The 17,027-nt window shown below is 50.8% G+C and overlaps 1 protein-coding gene and 1 long non-coding RNA gene across 15 annotated transcripts in view; one reads left to right on the top strand and one right to left on the bottom strand.

Annotated features, from left to right (window-relative positions):
* The window catches only part of Ankrd11 (ankyrin repeat domain 11), a 158,658-nt gene that overhangs the window by 136,163 nt on the left and 5,468 nt on the right, over positions 1 to 17,027 (top strand). For 2 of the 14 annotated variants that reach the window (XM_087594981.1, XM_087594982.1), the window contains 6 exons: positions 5,035 to 5,131; positions 5,581 to 5,751; positions 5,909 to 6,109; positions 6,904 to 7,046; positions 8,911 to 9,058; positions 9,499 to 16,004. In XM_087594981.1, the coding sequence (XP_087451107.1) occupies positions 5,035 to 5,131; positions 5,581 to 5,751; positions 5,909 to 6,109; positions 6,904 to 7,046; positions 8,911 to 9,058; positions 9,499 to 16,004 (7,266 nt within the window). Of the gene's footprint in view, positions 1 to 5,034; positions 5,132 to 5,580; positions 5,752 to 5,905; positions 6,110 to 6,890; positions 7,047 to 8,910; positions 9,059 to 9,498; positions 16,005 to 17,027 lie in introns of all 14 variants that reach the window. The other 12 variants (XM_087594978.1, XM_087594979.1, XM_087594983.1 and 9 more) reach the window with 7 other exon arrangements.
* Positions 2,039 to 17,027, bottom strand: part of LOC147999499 (uncharacterized) — a 31,339-nt gene continuing 16,350 nt past the window's right edge. Inside the window, exon 2 of the long non-coding RNA XR_015644230.1 lies at positions 2,039 to 5,113. This is a non-coding gene — a long non-coding RNA (uncharacterized LOC147999499). The remainder of the gene's footprint in view (positions 5,114 to 17,027) is intronic.

Raw genomic sequence — 17,027 nt, 5'->3', positions numbered from 1 at the left:
TGGCCTGGTGAGGTTTCACAAACTCTGATTCTGATGCTTGGGAAGCAGTAGATCCTGTGAGTCACAGGCCACCTAGGGCTTCCTAAAAACAAAAAAGCCTTCATTATAGAATTACGTGATTTGTGATACTATTCTGCCTCTATTTTATGTTGGAAAATTTCCCACTAATTTAAGCTCACACAGAAACCACCTACCCCATTGCATGTATCGTAGTCAAAGGAGTATTGGAGCCAAAAACTGTCTGTCCCAGTAACCAGTGCTTCTTTGGAAGAAGGAAGAGAATTAAGGCGTTCTTACAGTGCTTGTACCTTTGAGCAAGCCTCTTCTCTGGGGATTCATGGAGCGCACCAACTCACAGATCTTACACCTTTGGTTAAGTGTTCATTCCTCGGGGTTTGATCCTCAGTTATTCTTTGGGTTTTGTTTTGTTTTGTTTGTTTGTTTGTTTGTTTGTTTTTTTAAGTCTCTTGCCATTAGCTGTGTGGAAATGTATGGAACTCAGGATGCTTGGTGTAAGAGGTAGTGTGTACTAATGAGGCTTTTCCATCCCCTTGCTCACTAGAAGGACTTAACATGCATGCATGTTGACAGATGCTAGACCATGGCAAATGAGTGTGGAGTCTGCATCCTGTCTGCCACGTCACTGACTCACTGGCTAGGGGTGTGGCCAGAAAAGTGCTGTGAGAATATGGTGACTTCTGGCTTGGCAGCCTCAGCCCAGCAGGCAGTGATTGCCCAGTGAGGATTCTGAGATTAGCCTAATAACCACATTGTAACTGCTTGTGAAGAAACAGATCCAAGTAAAATGCTTTACGTAAGCATTGAGTAAGAGTTGGTGGTTGGTCTGGTGTATTTCTCAGCCATTTGTCCTGTGCATCTTTTCTTCAAAGAACTGTGGACCAGCAAAGAAAAGTCATAGTTGTTCTGGTAGGCAAACCCTTAGTGTTTGGCTACCAAGGCTCAGGACTATTGTTTAGCATGTATAGCAGTGGGACATCAAAATGAGCCAATGTGAAAGGTGTTTGGGACTAGAGCACAGCAGAGTTACTTAAGGAGTAGCAGCAGGCAAGTTCAGGACCAGACATTGTGGTCCCAGCTCTATACTGAGGGACTTGAACCCTTGCTTGTACTGCTTTTGCCCCTGTCAGGATCAGTTTCAGAAACCCTTCAATATTAGGAGGGTTTCTGCTCCCAGCTGCCAGTGTCTCGGGTCCATCCCAGCAGGATGTTGGTCAGGCCTTAGTGTCTCAACTTTCTGTTTTATGTATTTTTCCATCTTCAGCATGGCTTTGTGAAGCCAGAGTAAGTGACAGTTGTAGACTTGTGCTGACTGTTGTCTGGATCGCTCATGCTCTGCTGAACGATCTGCAAGCAGGCCTGTATTTCGTGTGGTTCTGTGCGAGCAGTGTACAGTGACGACCACTGTTCCCTCAGGTAGAACTTGGGGAAACGATCTGCAGAGGTCAGAGAAGCTAAGTCACTGTCTGACTTGAGTCTGGCCTCACTGCCATGCTGCAGGTGACAAGGGGAACAAGGACTAGAAGAATCTAGGAACAAGGACTGTGGGGTGGGGTTGCTTATCTCTCAGCACATGATTAGTTATGGCTTCCCTAAATACTAAAGAAAAAGACATCAGTAAGTCAGGAGTGCATTAGCACTGTTACTCCGTGGGGGTGTGCTGCAGGAGGACTGCTGAGAGGTACGCTCTGATGAGCCCTCTACCTGCTGTGCTAGAATTGAAACCCAGGTTAAGTAAGGTTGTCGAAGTCCTTTTTGCAACTGATGAGCTAGTATGTGTCAGCTGGGACTTTGTGACCAGAAATACTGTAGCTAAATTACTGGAAGACTTGGTCGGATGCTTGGTTGGGAAGGGCGGGATTTGTTTCTGTTGTTGTTTTGTTGTTTGCTGTGCCTTATTCATGGTAGGAATGAGGGGTAGGAAGCTGTTCTCTGGAGAGTTTCATTGGCACCTACCAGGAATTTACTGCTATTTCAAAATAGCACCACGAAAGTTATCAGTTAAATTAAAAATTCAATGGCCAGACTATATTGTTTATTAGATATTAGATAACATTAGGAAAAATATGAGGGCTTGAATTTAATCTCCAGAACCTGGGTACAAATGCGAGGTTGTAGGTTGAGGTGACAAGTGTGTAATCCCAAGGTTGGAAAAGTAGAGATAGGTGGACATCTGGAACTCACTGGCTGGCCAGCCTAGCCTACTTGGCAAAACCTCAGGCCAGCGAGAGGCCCGGGTGCAGTATATTATAAAGATGAATATGCCTGAAAGGACACCCAAGGTTGACCTTTGACATACTCTGGTATACACCTGCACACACAAACACTGACAGAACAGTCAGTGACTTCATTGTAGCTGAAGACATCTCCTGAGGTGGAGAGGAAGGGTAATGGTTGGAGCTACAGGGATAGAGTCAGGCACAGGAGAGCTGACACAATGAGCGGTAACAAGAGAAGAGTAGGAGTCGGTAGGAGGGGCATTTGCTGCCAGTTCCCGTACTGAGGATATATGAACTTCAGGTGAGCAGAACAGACCACTACAGCATTGGGAGAGCCATAGGCACTCAAAGGAGCTGGGTTTGTTGTCCTTTCAATCAAAGAATCTGCTCTGGGAAAGCACACTCTGTCCTCACTGCCTTTCCTCCAGTGGATGCAATGGCAGGAAGTAGTCAGTCAGAACAGGCTGCCAGTGCAGCTGTGTCCACGTTCCTGCAGGCCGCACCAGCTGTGCCAGGTGAAGGTCAGTAGGTGAACATCCAGTCGGTGTTTTCCAGCCGAGTGATAAAACACTACCTCAGATGTCTGGCATGAAATATGTGGGTGCAAAGAAAGATATTGCAGAAAAACGGAGCACCACCACATTCCCCTTGTATCTGCCCAAAGCAGAGACTAAACAGCAGAGCTTTAAAGGGGGATTATTGGATCCAGTTGGACGGCCCTCATTCAACTGTGCCATAGTCAATGTCACCTTGGAGCTGGCAGTGTTCTATTTAGCAGTTTAGCAGACACAATTTGGAATTCACATGAAGTCTCTCTTCATTTGAGTAGTAGAAACAAAAGTCAGAATGCCAAAAGAGGTCTGGTTTCTGCAGGAATTAATGATTTCTCCTGCTTCCCTCCAACAGACAGTAATGTAACTGTGACACTGTCTGTGGAGCTGGGTCACCCTCTGGACTGCCAGGCTTTTTAGCATCTGATGGGGGCTGTGAGGTGAGGGGCACAGGCCCATGTCCACGTCAGGTAGTCCAGATGCTTTGGACACACTAAGCCTGGGTGTGTTCAGAGCCACACTGTTCTGAGCCCATTGTCCTTTGGGGGGCTTCTTTGGTGTCCAACTTTTACCCAGAAGTCTGATAACATTATCTCAGTCTGGTGAGCACTCAGGTTTGCCAGCCCTGGAGGCTGGGGAGTGAAATTGGACAGTTGTGGGTGCCAGTTGTTGCATGTTTAGAAAAAGTTAAATTTGCAGTGAAGAGACTTGGACTGTGAGGAAATCACATTCCCACTCCCCCATTCCCATTTAGACAAGTAAATCTGATGAAGTTTAAGTTGTTCGGCTGTGTAAGAAGTTGCTGTGCTCAGGGACCAAGTTCTTCAGTGGGAGGGGAGCAGAGCCAGTAGTCAGTAGCGCACTGTTGGCAGCAGCTGTTCTGCAGGATAAGCAGGTCTCCTGTGCTGCTCTTAGTTTCCCCACAAGGAAAAGCCAAGACAGGGTGGTAGTGTCTCACCCTTGAGCCTTTGAATGACTTGCCAAAGGGTACATTTACTCAGACTGCCCTTCTGGTACAGTTCACTGGTTCCTTTGTTATCTTAAAAACTGCGAAGTGCTGTAATCTCAGGAGGCAGAGGCAGGCCAGTCCTTTTGGTTCAGAGATGCTGTCGCGCTCAAAAAACAAAGCACATCAGTATGTCAGTGCATGCGAACAGTGCTGGCTCTTGTGAGGGCTGAGGCAGAAGGATGGGGCATTATAGCCTGGGCTATCTGAGACCCTGGTTTTTTAAACAAACAAAACAAAAATACCGCCTCTAACATAGTTGGCAGGATTGGAAGGCTCTATATTGATTCAGACTCTATATTGAGCCAAACTTTAAAAAAATGAAGTATGCTTTATGATGTGAAGACACACTAGCCTGCACTGTACCAACCATATTTTACCTCTTGGAGTTATTATGTAAATAGCAAATGCCATCAACAGGGGTATATCATACTGTGTCTTGTGAGGGTGGCATGGTTTTCTGAGACTTTGTTCTCATATTCTTAATATTTTTTTTAATTTTCTCATATCTGTATATCATGGCTTATTTAAAACTAGCTGGTGGTGGCCTAAAGTGTTTAGGGGAGTTTTACTGTGGATTGTTACACAGGCACATGTCACTGCCTACAGGCCTGTAACATTAAAAAAACCTTCTAAGTCACCAAGCCACAAATATAGTTTCTAAGAAGGCAGTCTGAAGAGTTTGTCAGAAAACGCAGTAGGAAAGTGTCGGATGGTTTGGGGGCCTGGAGACACCAGCTGGGACAGAGGGAAAGAACGCATTGATGGAGCCAAAGTAGCTCCACAGCAGAGTCCAGTGCAGGGACAGTCGTGTGCGCTACTTTCTTAGAGTGTCACTTCCCGAGGCCAGTTCACCCTGCAGAGGGTTTCTTGGATGGAAAGGCAGAAAAGTCCTGCAGTAGCAGTAAGAGATCATTAACACATCGATCGGCCCTCCTGGCCCTCGGCTCTGTACCCTGCGGCCTGCGGCACCTTGAGTCCTTCTCGACCCTGCTCAGGGACTTACTCCACGTCTCCACAGGACAGGGCGCAGCAAGGTAGGACTCAAAGTGACAGCCTTTGTGTTCCCAAGTCACGCCCTACCTCTTCAGAGCAGCAGCAGCAGCACAGTCAGTAGAGGTTGGCAGGCCACTTTGTCACTGGTCAGAGGCGCCCAGGGCCTGCTCGTTAGGCGGCGGTTTAGATGGAGCAGCCGAGCTGTTACGTCGTTCTTGTTAGTGCTCTGTGTTGATGCCTTTAGATGCCTCCAGCTCAGTCCATGTTGTGGTACTGCAAGGCTGGTACGGTCCTCGAAGCACCATGGCATGAAATGGAGGTTCCTAGAAGCAAGAAGAAAGGTACAGTACTGACAAGTTGGCCTTGATTTATTTACATATATTAAACTGTCTGCCATCTTATATGTGCATTGTTTGGAGGAGGGCTGGGAAGGAGTTTAAATGCAGACACATGTTAATAACAGAGACCTGTGCCGTGTGGGCCAGGTCAGTGGTGTTGAACCATCCTACTGCCTTCGTGTGTGGTGCCTGTAGGGAGCAAGTGGTTGGTGGAGACCGAGACTTAGATCTGATGGGCTGACAGCAGGGTATTTACACTGTGTCTCACAGCTACTGCTCACAGAGTGGGGTGATGCCAGTGCTCCCAGCACGGTCACTTCCCTCACAGGCCTTCCTTGTTGCTCTGTAGGCTGTTGGGTGGAATGAAGGGGCTCTGTAACTTTAGTTAAAAATCTGGCTTTGAGGATTGGGCATGAAGTCTCCCCTTCGTTTCTCCCTCACCCGCCACACAGAGAAGCAGGGTCCTGAACGGAAGAGGATCAAGAAGGAACCTGTTCCCCGAAAGTCCGGGCTATTGTTCGGCATGGGGCTGTCTGGGATCCGAGCTGGATACCCGCTCTCTGAGCGTCAGCAGGTGGCTCTGCTCATGCAGATGACCGCCGAGGAGTCTGCAAATAGTCCAGGTGAGCTTCGGGCACCCGAGCGGGCGGCTCCCTAGACAGAGAGGTCCTGTGTGGGTCCTCTTTCCATAACGAATGAACGTGGTTGGGTCTTGAGGCTCCCATGGGACAAAACTGCCTTCTGTAATGCCCTGCTGTTTCCCTCCTTGCCCTGCAGTAGACACCACACCAAAGCACCCTTCCCAGTCTACAGTGTGTCAGAAGGGGACCCCCAACTCCGCCTCAAAAACCAAAGATAAGGTGAATAAGAGAAATGAGCGAGGAGAGACGCGCCTGCACCGAGCAGCTATTCGAGGTGATGCCCGGCGCATCAAGGAGCTCATCAGTGAGGGCGCAGACGTTAATGTCAAGGACTTTGCAGGTAAGTCTTGGCTGCTCCTGATCAGCTTGCTTTCTGGCAGGGTCCCGATGTCCCAATGCTGAGCCCTGAGGGTGGGCCCCTTGCCTCTAGTCCCAGAACACGGGAAGAAGTGTGTTTGTCCCGGAGTATGGTTGGTTTCTGTACCTGACTGCACATCCACACAGTGTGATTTGCTGCTCAGCTAGTGTCCCTGGAAAAGTATTTCAGGATTTTGGGTTTTTTTCTGGGGGGGGGGGGGGGGTTTCTTTCTTCAATATTTCTTTCCATGTTTTTACCACAAGGCCAGGAGGTGGTGTTTTAAAAGTGTTCCAGCAGAGGCCAGTCTGCTGCGGACTAAGCACACTTGCTGTTTCCTACAGAGGTTGGACTAGGGATAAGTAGAGGTGCCTTCCCACATGTGGTATAGTTAAAGCTGAGTGACTTTCGTGATTAGAGCACTCGGCTGCCTTGTGAAATGTGCTCCCAACACCATGATGTGACACAGTGGGATCAGTCAGTGTGCTCAGCCTTAGAGTCCACGATACTCCGACTCTGCCCAATACACCACATTATTTTAAAATAGTTTTCACTTTCTGACTGTGGGCTATGGCGGTTAACCTGTACTCCCCATATATAGTTATTTCCACAAGTTACAAATCTGCAGAGTTAGCAGGCTAGATGTTCATTATGCAAAGCACCACAATTTAGAAAAGAATGGCACCTTCTCTGGGTACCACAGTTGCACCACAGTTTGTTTAGGCAGGGGTGAAGCTTCCAGGGATTACATAACAAATACCCCAAGTTTCTGTTTGCAGGCTGGACTGCACTGCACGAGGCATGTAACCGGGGCTACTATGACATCGCCAAGCAGCTGTTAGCCGCTGGTGCGGAGGTGAACACTAAGGGCCTGGACGATGACACGCCTTTGCACGACGCCGCCAACAACGGGCACTACAAGGTTGGCACCTCCCTGCAGCTCTGTGGCTGCTCTGTTCTAGCTCTGACCTTCTGATACTGGGAAGCAAGTTTTGTGTTGTCAATGTTGCTGTCCCCTGTCCATGTCTCTCCCCCCGCTTACCCCCTCCCCCCCAACCCCCTTTCCAGCCTTCAGGCCTAGTGGTCCCTTCTGCCCTAGGCCAGTACCCAGAACTGAGAGGTTCAGTTCTGACAACTAGCACTGTGGTGGCTGCACGGTACTGGCTCTGCTGTCTGCATGGATGGACAGCTGTGTGAGTTGCTGCTGGTCCTCTCCAAGTTAGTCCAGAGTCTGGGGAAGCATAGAGTCAGCATAGGGTTATAGTCACAGTTAGATCACTGTGGTGGGTAGGTCATGGCTTCATCCTCAGAGAAAGCGCTTCCTGTAGGTCCACAGCAGGGAGGAAGCCTCTAAGAGAGGCAGGACATTACCTCTCTACAAGAGAATGGGTTTCTTTACCAGATCACTTTGAGGGGGTAGAATAGCTACAAACCGAAGAGGTCACACTGCTAAAGAAGCAGCTCAGGCCTGGGTATTTTGAAAGCTGCCAGAGCCTACAGCTCTCAAGAACCCAGTGGTGCACAGTAAATCACTGAATGAAAAAAATGTTTTATATAGATAGATTTTTAGATTTAATATTAAGATAATGAATGACATGATGTTTATGTGTTTGCTGGTTTTTCTTTTTTTTTTTTTTTTTTTTTTTTTTTTTTTTTTTTTAAGAATCCTTTTAGAAAAACATACTGAAAGGGTTTACACAATGTCTGAGACTTGTAAAGGAATACCATGGAAGGTGGGTAGTTTGGGTAAAGCTGCGGTGAACTGACCGGTGATAAAACTGGAAAGGGAGAGCCCCTCTCTTAAGTCTTCATACATCCATGAGTTTTAACTTCTTTCTTTAATTATGTAAAATGTCACAAGCTATAGGAACACAGTAAACTGAGCGAGAGAACAGTGGCCTGAGAGAATATACGGTGTAGTTCTCTCTTCCTGGATGGAGGAGACAGAAGGATAGTAGGCCTGGTAGCGTGGCCCGCATGGGCTTAGGGGACAGTCACAGAGGGCACTGACTGCCGACCACAGCAGGGAAGCATAGGCCTTGGTCCCGCACTGCAGGAACCAATCCTGACAGCAGCCCACAGTGAAGGAACCAGCCAGCCTTATCTACGCCTTGATGACAGCCAAGCATGAACCTGACTCCTGCGGCTGTAAGACAGTTGTGGTGATTTGGTAGAGCAGCAGTAGAACTCACATGTGATAAAACTCTCCATGGTGATGACACCTTGAACTGGGACAGTCTGAGTGACAAGAGCATATGCTAAAGCTTGAACTGAAGTTGAGGATAGACTGAAACTGGATGTTTGCACTGGAGTTGAGTAAGGCATATGCTGATAAATGGCTGAATAGAGCTGTTGAAATGTCACCTTGAATGTTTCTGTCACCCTGTAACCATCTTTATGCATGTAAAAATCAAGCAAGGAAGGACTTATCTTATTCTCTAATGTAAATGAAAATAAATAAACCGGCTTACAGAAATGTGGTCTTTGTTTTCTCTATTTCCCATCCCCCAGTCCCCAATGTACCCACCTTTGGGAGCTGCTGCTGACCAGCTCTCTCTTGGAAAGGGGAGCTGCTGTTGTGAGAAGATTTGGGGAAAGAGGTAGCACATCAAAGAGAGGAGAAAACCGGAAGTGACCTGCTTTTGAAGGGGAGCCTGTGCAGTCTCTCACAAAAGAAGACAGCAGCCCCACAACAGGGGTTAGGATGAGCCATGGCCTGCTACAGGCATGGCAGGGTAACAGTAGTTCTCAAATAGTCTATTAATGCCATCATTGATGTTTTGTAGGTGGTGAAGTTGTTGTTACGATATGGCGGAAATCCTCAGCAAAGCAACAGAAAAGGCGAGACACCGTTGAAAGTAGCCAATTCCCCAACGATGGTGAATCTCCTGTTAGGCAAAGGCACATACACTTCCAGTGAGGAAAGCTCTACTGGTAAGCCAGGCCCGCAGACCATGCAGTGGGCGGGCGGGGCTCCGTACTGCCTGGTGAGGGAGCACCATGCAGTGTCTACATATGGTATTCCCCTGCAGATTGCAACACAGGGTCTACAAGCCTCCTCAGGTGGCTGGCGCCTTCAGGAACTTCCAGATACAGGAGTTCTGCCAGGGTACCTCACTGCCAAGATGCCTGTACTCTGTCTGCTGAGATACCAGCCTTGTCTCTCACAAAGCCCTGTGGGTTCCTTCTGCCTGTGATTGGCCTCAGATGTGACTAAAGTAAAGTGCTTCTTGAGAAGCAGAGCCGTCCGGCTTCCCCTCCTGGGCACCCATGCCTGGGGGAGGCCTGTTCCCAGCACAGGTGCAGAGCGTCCTTAACTGACGGTAGGAAAATGGTGCTGGTCTGCCTGACATCTCCCTTCCTGTTCCCAACAGAGAGCTCTGAAGAAGAGGATGCCCCATCCTTTGCACCTTCCAGCTCCGTCGATGGCAATAACACAGACTCTGAGTTTGAGAAAGGCCTCAAGCTTAAGGCTAAGAACCCAGAGCCCCAGAAAACTGTGACCCCTGTCAAGGACGAGTACGAGTTTGACGAGGATGACGAGCAAGACAGGGTCCCCCCGGTGGATGACAAGCACTTGCTGAAGAAAGACTATAGGAGGGAAGCCAAGTCCAACAGCTTCATCTCCATACCCAAAATGGAAGTGAGGAGTTACTCCAAAAACAACACGCTCGCACCAAAGAAGGCGGCCCATCGCATCTTGTCAGACACATCAGACGAGGAGGATGTGAGTGCCTCCATAGGGGCTGGAGAGAAACTGAGGCTGTCAGCACACACAATGCTACCTAGTAGTAAGGCACGAGAGTCTTCTAGTTCTAGGCAGCAAAAAGAAAAAAATAAATTGAAAAAGAAGCGAAAGAAAGAAACAAAAGGGAAGGAAGTTCGGTTTGGAAAGAGGAGTGACAAGTTCTGTTCCTCTGGGTCAGAAAGCGAGTCCTCAGAGAGTGAGGAGGATGACGGGGACTCTGTTGGGAGCTCAGGCTGCCTCAAGGGGTCCCCACTGGTGCTGAAGGACCCTTCCCTGTTCAGCTCACTGTCTGCCTCCTCCACCTCGTCTCATGGTAGTGCTGTGGCCCAGAAACACAGCTCTGGCCACACTGACCAGCACACTAAGCACTGGCGCACTGACAATTGGAAAGCCATTTCTTCTCCAGCCTGGTCTGAGGTGAGTTCTTTGTCAGACTCCTCAAGGACGGGACTGACCAGTGAGTCTGACTGCTCCTCCGAGGGCTCCAGTGTGGAATCTCTGAAGCCTACAAGGAGGAAGCAGGAGCACCGTAAAAGGGGCAGCCTGCAGAGCATGCCGGAGAGGAGAGGCACCTTCCACCCCTGTGCAGACGGGGCTGTCCCCAAGCTGGACAAGGAAGGGAAGGTGGTCAAAAAACACAAGACGAAACACAAACACAAACACAAGGAGAAAGGACCATGTTCTGTCAGCCAAGAACTTAAACTGAAAAGCTTTACATATGAATATGAGGACTCCAAGCAAAAGCCCGATAAGGCCATCCTCCTCGAGAACGACGTCTCCACTGAAAATAAGTTGAAAGTGCTGAAACACGACAGAGACAAACTCAGTAAGACGAAGTCGGAGGATAAAGAGTGGCTCTTTAAGGATGAGAAAGCCCTCAAGAGAATGAAGGACGTCAGCAAAGACACCAGCAGAGCTTTCCGAGAGGAAAGAGACCGTCCCAGTAAAACAGAGAGGGAGAGATCCACAAAGGAGAAGTCTCCTAAGGAAGAGAAATTAAGACTGTACAAAGAAGAAAGGAAGAAAAAGTCCAAAGATCGACCGTTCAAGCTAGAAAAGAAGAACGACATGAAGGAGGTCTCCAAGGAGAAGGAGAAGGCCTTCAGAGAGGACAAAGAGAAGCTCAAGAAGGAAAAGCTGTGCAGGGACGACGCTGCTTTTGACGACTACTGTAACAAAAGCCAGTTTCTGGACCACGAGGACACCAAGTTCAGCCTCTCTGATGACCAGCAAGAGAGGTGGTTTTCTGACCTGTCAGACTCCTCTTTTGATTTCAAAGGAGAGGATAGCTGGGACTCAGTGACAGACTACAGAGACATCAAGAGTGACTCAGTGGCCAAACTTATCCTGGAAACCGTCAAAGAAGACAGTAAGGAAAAGAAGCGTGACAACAAGACCCGGGAGAAGCGAGATTTCAGAGACTCTTTCTTCCGGAAGAGAGACAGGGACTGTGTAGACAGGAATTCTGAGAAGAGGAGAGACCACACAGAAAAGCAGAGAAGCTTCCCCAGCTACCTCTCTGAGAAGGACAAGAAAAGGCGGGAGTCTGCAGAAGGGGGCCGGGACAGGAGGGACACCCTAGAGGGCTCCCGGGAGCGGAGGGATGGGCGGATTCGGTCTGAAGAGGTGCATAGGGAGGACCTAAAGGAGTGTGGCTGTGATAGCACCTTCAAGGACAAGTCAGACTGTGACTTCACCAAGACCCTGGAGCCCTGGGAACGGCCCCATGCAGCACGGGAAAAAGAGAAAAAGGATGCCCTAGAAAAGGACAGGAAGGAAAAGGGCAGGGCAGAGAAATACAAAGATAAGTCCGGTGAGAGGGAGAGAAACGAGAAGTCTATCCTCGAGAAGTGTCAGAAAGACAAAGAATTTGAAAAATGCTTTAAAGAGAAGAAAGACGGCAAGGAAAAGCATAAAGACACACACAGCAAAGACAGGAAAACCCCCTTTGACCAACTGAGAGAAAAGAAAGAGAAGGCGTTCTCCAGCCTCATCTCAGAAGACTTCTCAGAGAGAAAGGACGACAGGAAGGGAAAGGAGAAGAGCTGGTACATCGCAGACATATTCACCGATGAGAGCGAGGATGAGAAAGAGGAGTGCGTGGCCAGCAGCTTCAAGACTGGAGAGACCGGTGACAGCCAGCGAGCGGAGAGCCTGCAGGAGAAGGAAGATGGAAGAGAACACCCCTCAGATAGGCACAGGAAGGCCTCCTCCGACAGGCAGCACACAGAAAAACCAAGGGACAAAGAGCCCAAGGAAAAGAGGAAGGACAGAGGAGCTGCGGAAGGGGGAAAGGACAAGAAGGAAAAGATCTTCGAGAAGCACAAAGAAAAGAAAGATAAAGAGTGTGCAGAGAAATACAAGGAAAGGAAAGACAGAGCCTCTGTTGACTCTGCCCCAGAAAAGAAGAATAAACAGAAACTCCCTGAGAAGGTAGAAAAGAAGCACTTTGTTGAAGACAAGGCAAAGAGTAAACACAAGGAGAAGCCAGAGAAGGACCATTCCCGGGAGAGAAAGTCTTCCCGAGGCCCTGATGTGGAGAAGAGCCTGCTGGAGAAGCTGGAGGAAGAGGCCTTGCATGACTACCGGGAGGACTCCAATGACAAGATCAGTGAGGTCTCCTCTGACAGTTTTGCTGACCATGGCCAGGAACCCAGCCTGAGCACGCTCCTGGAAGTGTCCTTCTCTGAGCCCCCAGCAGAGGACAAGGCCAGGGAGAGCACTTGCCTCTCAGAGAAACTGAAGGAGAGGGAGAGGGAGAGGCACAGGCATTCCTCGTCTTCCTCTAAGAAAAGCCACGAGCGTGAGAGAGCTAAGAAGGAGAAGGCTGACAAGAAAGAGAAGGGCGAAGACTACAAGGACGGCGGCGGCGGCAGGAAGGACGCCAGCCAGTACGAGAAGGACTTCGCGGATGCAGAGGCTTTTGGGGGTTCCTACACAACAAAAGCAGACACGGAAGAGGACCTAGATAAGGCTATAGAACTGTTCTCCTCAGAGAAGAAAGACAGAAACGATTCTGAGAGAGAACCTGCCAAGAAACTAGAGAAGGAGTTAAAGCCGTATGGGTCAAGTACCATCAGCATCCTGAAAGAAAAGAAGAAGAGAGAGAAACATAGGGAGAAATGGAGGGAAGAAAAGGAGAAACACAGGGACAAGCATATAGACGGGTTCCTGAGACATCACAAGGATGAGCCAAAGCCTGCAGCCAAAGACAAGGACAACCCTCCCAACTGCTTTAAGGAGAAGTCCAGAGAGGAAAGCCTGAAGCTCAGTGAGGCCAAGCTGAAGGAGAAGTTCAAGGAGAACGCAGAACGAGAAAAGGGCGACTCCGTGAAGATGAGCAACGGCAACGACAAGCCTCTGCCATCCCGAGACGCAAACAAGAAGGACAGCAGGCCCCGCGAGAAGCTCCTGGGAGATGGCGACCTCATGATGACCAGCTTTGAGAGGATGCTGTCCCAGAAAGACCTTGAGATCGAGGAGCGGCACAAGCGGCACAAGGAGCGCATGAAGCAGATGGAGAAGATGCGGCACAGGTCTGGAGACCCCAAGCTCAAAGAGAAGAAGCCCACGGATGATGGGCGCAAGAAGAGCCTAGACTTCCCTTCCAAGAAAGCTCTGGGGCTGGACAAGAAGGTCAAGGAGCCGGCTCCCGTGCTGCCCACTGGTGAAGGCAAGCCACATTCTGGACCAGGCACAGAGTCCAAAGACTGGTTGGCTGGACAACCCTTGAAGGAGGTTCTGCCTGCTTCACCCCGCACTGAGCAGGGCCGACCCACTGGGGTGCCCACGCCCACCTCAGTAGTGTCATGCCCCAGCTATGAAGAGGTGATGCACACACCCAGAACCCCATCATGCAGTGCTGATGATTACCCTGACCTGGTCTTCGACTGCACTGACTCCCAGCACTCGATGCCCGTCTCCACCACTTCCACCAGCGCCTGCTCTCCACCCTTTTTTGACAGGTTCTCTGTGGCTTCCAGTGTGGTTGCAGAAAATGCAGGCCAGACTCCCACAAGGCCTATCTCCACAAACCTTTATCGCTCGATATCTGTGGATATCAGAAGGACACCCGAAGAGGAATTCAGTGTTGGGGACAAGCTGTTCAGGCAGCAGAGTGTCCCTGCAGCCTCAAGTTTTGATTCCCCAGTACAGCACTTGCTGGAAGAAAAGGCTCCTCTGCCCCCCGTTCCTGCAGAAAAGTTTGCCTGCCTGTCCCCCGAGTACTACTCCCCAGACTACGGCATCCCCTCGCCCAAGGTAGACACCCTGCACTGTCCACCGACCGCTGTGGTCAGTGCCACACCGCCCCCAGACAGCGTCTTCTCCAACCTACCACCAAAGTCTTCCCCTTCCCCTAGAGGTGAACTGTTGACCCCAGCCATTGAAGGGGCCCTGCCCCCAGATCTGGGCCTACCTCTGGATGCCACAGAGGACCAGCAAGCCACAGCTGCCATCCTTCCCCCAGAGCCCAGCTATCTGGAGCCCCTGGATGAGGGCCCCTTCAACACGGTCATCACCGAGGAGCCCGTCGAGTGGACGCACAGTGCTGCTGAGCAGTCCCTTCCCTCCTCCCTTATTGCTAGTGCCTCTGAAACCCCTGTCAGCTGGCCTGTGGGCTCTGAGCTTATGCTAAAGTCTCCACAGAGGTTTGCAGAATCCCCAAAACATTTCTGCCCTGGAGAACCCCTCCATTCCACCACCCCAGGACCCTTCAGTGCTGCAGAGCCCACATACCCCGTCTCTCCGGGATCTTACCCCTTGCCAGCCCCTGAGCCAGCCCTGGAAGAAGTCAAAGACGGTGGGACAGGAGCAATCCCAGTGGCCATCGCTGCTGCAGAAGGGGCTGCTCCTTACACTGCCCCCACTAGGCTGGAGTCATTTTTCAGCAACTGCAAGCCACACCCAGATGCACCCCTGGACACAGCCCCTGAACCTGCAAGTGTTACTACTGTGGCTCAGGTAGAGGCTCTGGGACCCCTGGAGAGCAGCTTCCTAGACAGCAGTCATAGCATATCTGCCCTCAGCCAGGTGGAACCAGTATCATGGCATGAGGCCTTTACCAGCCCTGAGGACGACCTCGACCTGGGGCCCTTCTCACTGCCAGAGCTTCCTCTCCAGGCCAAAGATGCTTCAGATGTTGAGGCAGAAACTGCAGAGGCCAGTCCTGCCCCTCCAGTAGAGAGCCCTCCAGGCCCCACGGGGGTTCTCAGTGGAGGGGATGTCCCTGCCTCCACAACTGAGGAACCACCAGCCCCACCTCCTCAGGAAGCATCCCCTCAGCTCTCCACAGAGCCCGAGCCCTCAGAGGAGACAAAGCTGGATGTGGTTCTAGAAGCTGCAGCGGAAACAGAAGTCCTGGCAGATGACAGTGCCCCCGAAGCCTCAATCTCCAATTTGGTGCCAGCACCCAGTCCCCCTGAACAGCAGCGCCCCGCAGGAGGTGGTGATGAAGAGACTGAAGCTGAAGATCCTTCTGCTGCTCCCTGCTGTGCCCCTGATGGACCCACCACAGATGGCTTGGCACAGGCACCCAACAGTGCAGAGGCCGCCTGTGTTGTGGCTGCTGTTGAAGGGCCCCCAGGCAACATTCAGCCAGAAGCTACAGACCCAGAGCCCAAACCTACATCCGAAGCCCCCAAGGCCCCCAAGGTGGAAGAAGTTCCTCAGCGGATGACCAGGAACCGTGCCCAGATGCTGGCCAGCCAGAGCAAGCAGGGCATACCCGCAACAGAGAAGGACTCAATGCCTGCCCCAGCCTCTAGAGCCAAGGGCCGTGCCCCTGAGGAGGAGGACGCCCAGGCCCAGCACCCCCGCAAGCGGCGCTTCCAACGGTCTGGTCAGCAGCTGCAGCAGCAGCTGAACACATCCACACAGCAGACCCGCGAGGTTATTCAGCAGACGCTGGCAGCCATCGTGGATGCAATTAAACTGGACGCCATTGAGCCCTACCACAGCGACAGGTCCAACCCATACTTTGAGTACCTTCAGATCAGAAAGAAGATCGAAGAGAAACGGAAGATCCTCTGCTGCATCACTCCGCAGGCCCCCCAGTGCTATGCTGAGTATGTCACCTACACGGGGTCCTACCTCCTGGACGGCAAGCCCCTCAGCAAGCTGCACATCCCTGTGGTGAGTGCCCTGGGATCTGTATCCACAAGCACCAAGCAGCAGGGCGGAGAGCTTTGTGGTCAGGAGAGGTACTGGCATTCTTGTCCTGTGTGAGGGTCAGTTCCTCCATCCAGCTCTTCATTGTACACATCCACCTCCAACCCCATCCCTAATGGCCCCTTTCCTTTTCCTGTGGCCTCTTTTTCTCCTCTTTCAGCTGCCTTGTTTCCCTATCCATTCCCACCTTTACTTGCCATGGTTCTTGGGTGTCACTGCCATCCTGAAGCCTCTACTCCTTCACTGGCATTTTAAGACATCAGTGGCTGCTGTTCTGTATGACAGAGCTGGCTGTCCTCAATCCCGTCAGTGGGGGTCCTACCGAGGCACATCACACTTAACCATACAAAGACCTTCCTCTGACCTCTCCTTAGCACCTCAGAACAGACGGGCCACACATACTGCTGTCCTATTTCAGGAGTTCCCCCTTTGCCTCGCTACAATCAACTTCCTTTTCTACACAGCTGGCTTTGTACTTGTTTGTTCCTTCCTGACTTGGAGAGACTCATTATGCTAAAGTGTCAGGGGTGGTCTGAGTGGGCACAAGGGAATGACCATGCTGGCCCCTGCCTAGGCAGAAACTGCGCACATGGGGAAACCCTAGTGAGGATGGGGCTTGTTTTGGTGGGTTCACCCTGGTTAACCAGTACAAGTAGGTCACAGCTGGAGGGAAGTTTGGTTACTGAAACAGGGTGGTATGACTTCTGTCCAAAAGAAAAGGAGCCCCGTCTGCTCCTTGTGCCTCCCCACTCGTCTCTCTTAGCCTCCCCCACACCCTTGAGTAAAGCAGGCAAGACCCAGGCTTAGCCTCACTAGGTCGGAAGCCACAGGAGCTCGCGGGCGCAGACTCCTCCCACCGCAGGGTACTTTCCTGGAGGATTGTAAGTGACAAGTACCCTGCCTGGTCTGCCACAACACACACAGGGAAGCCAGAACAGCTACCAGGAGCTGGATTTCCCCTTTCCACCATGTGGGTCTGGGTCTCAG

The sequence above is a fragment of the Rattus norvegicus genome, chromosome 19 (assembly GCF_021556685.1).
Source record: "Rattus norvegicus strain SHRSP/BbbUtx chromosome 19, alternate assembly SHRSP_T2T, whole genome shotgun sequence".
Classification (NCBI taxonomy): domain Eukaryota; kingdom Metazoa; phylum Chordata; class Mammalia; order Rodentia; family Muridae; genus Rattus; species Rattus norvegicus.
This window is presented reverse-complemented; position numbering and strand designations above follow the sequence as displayed.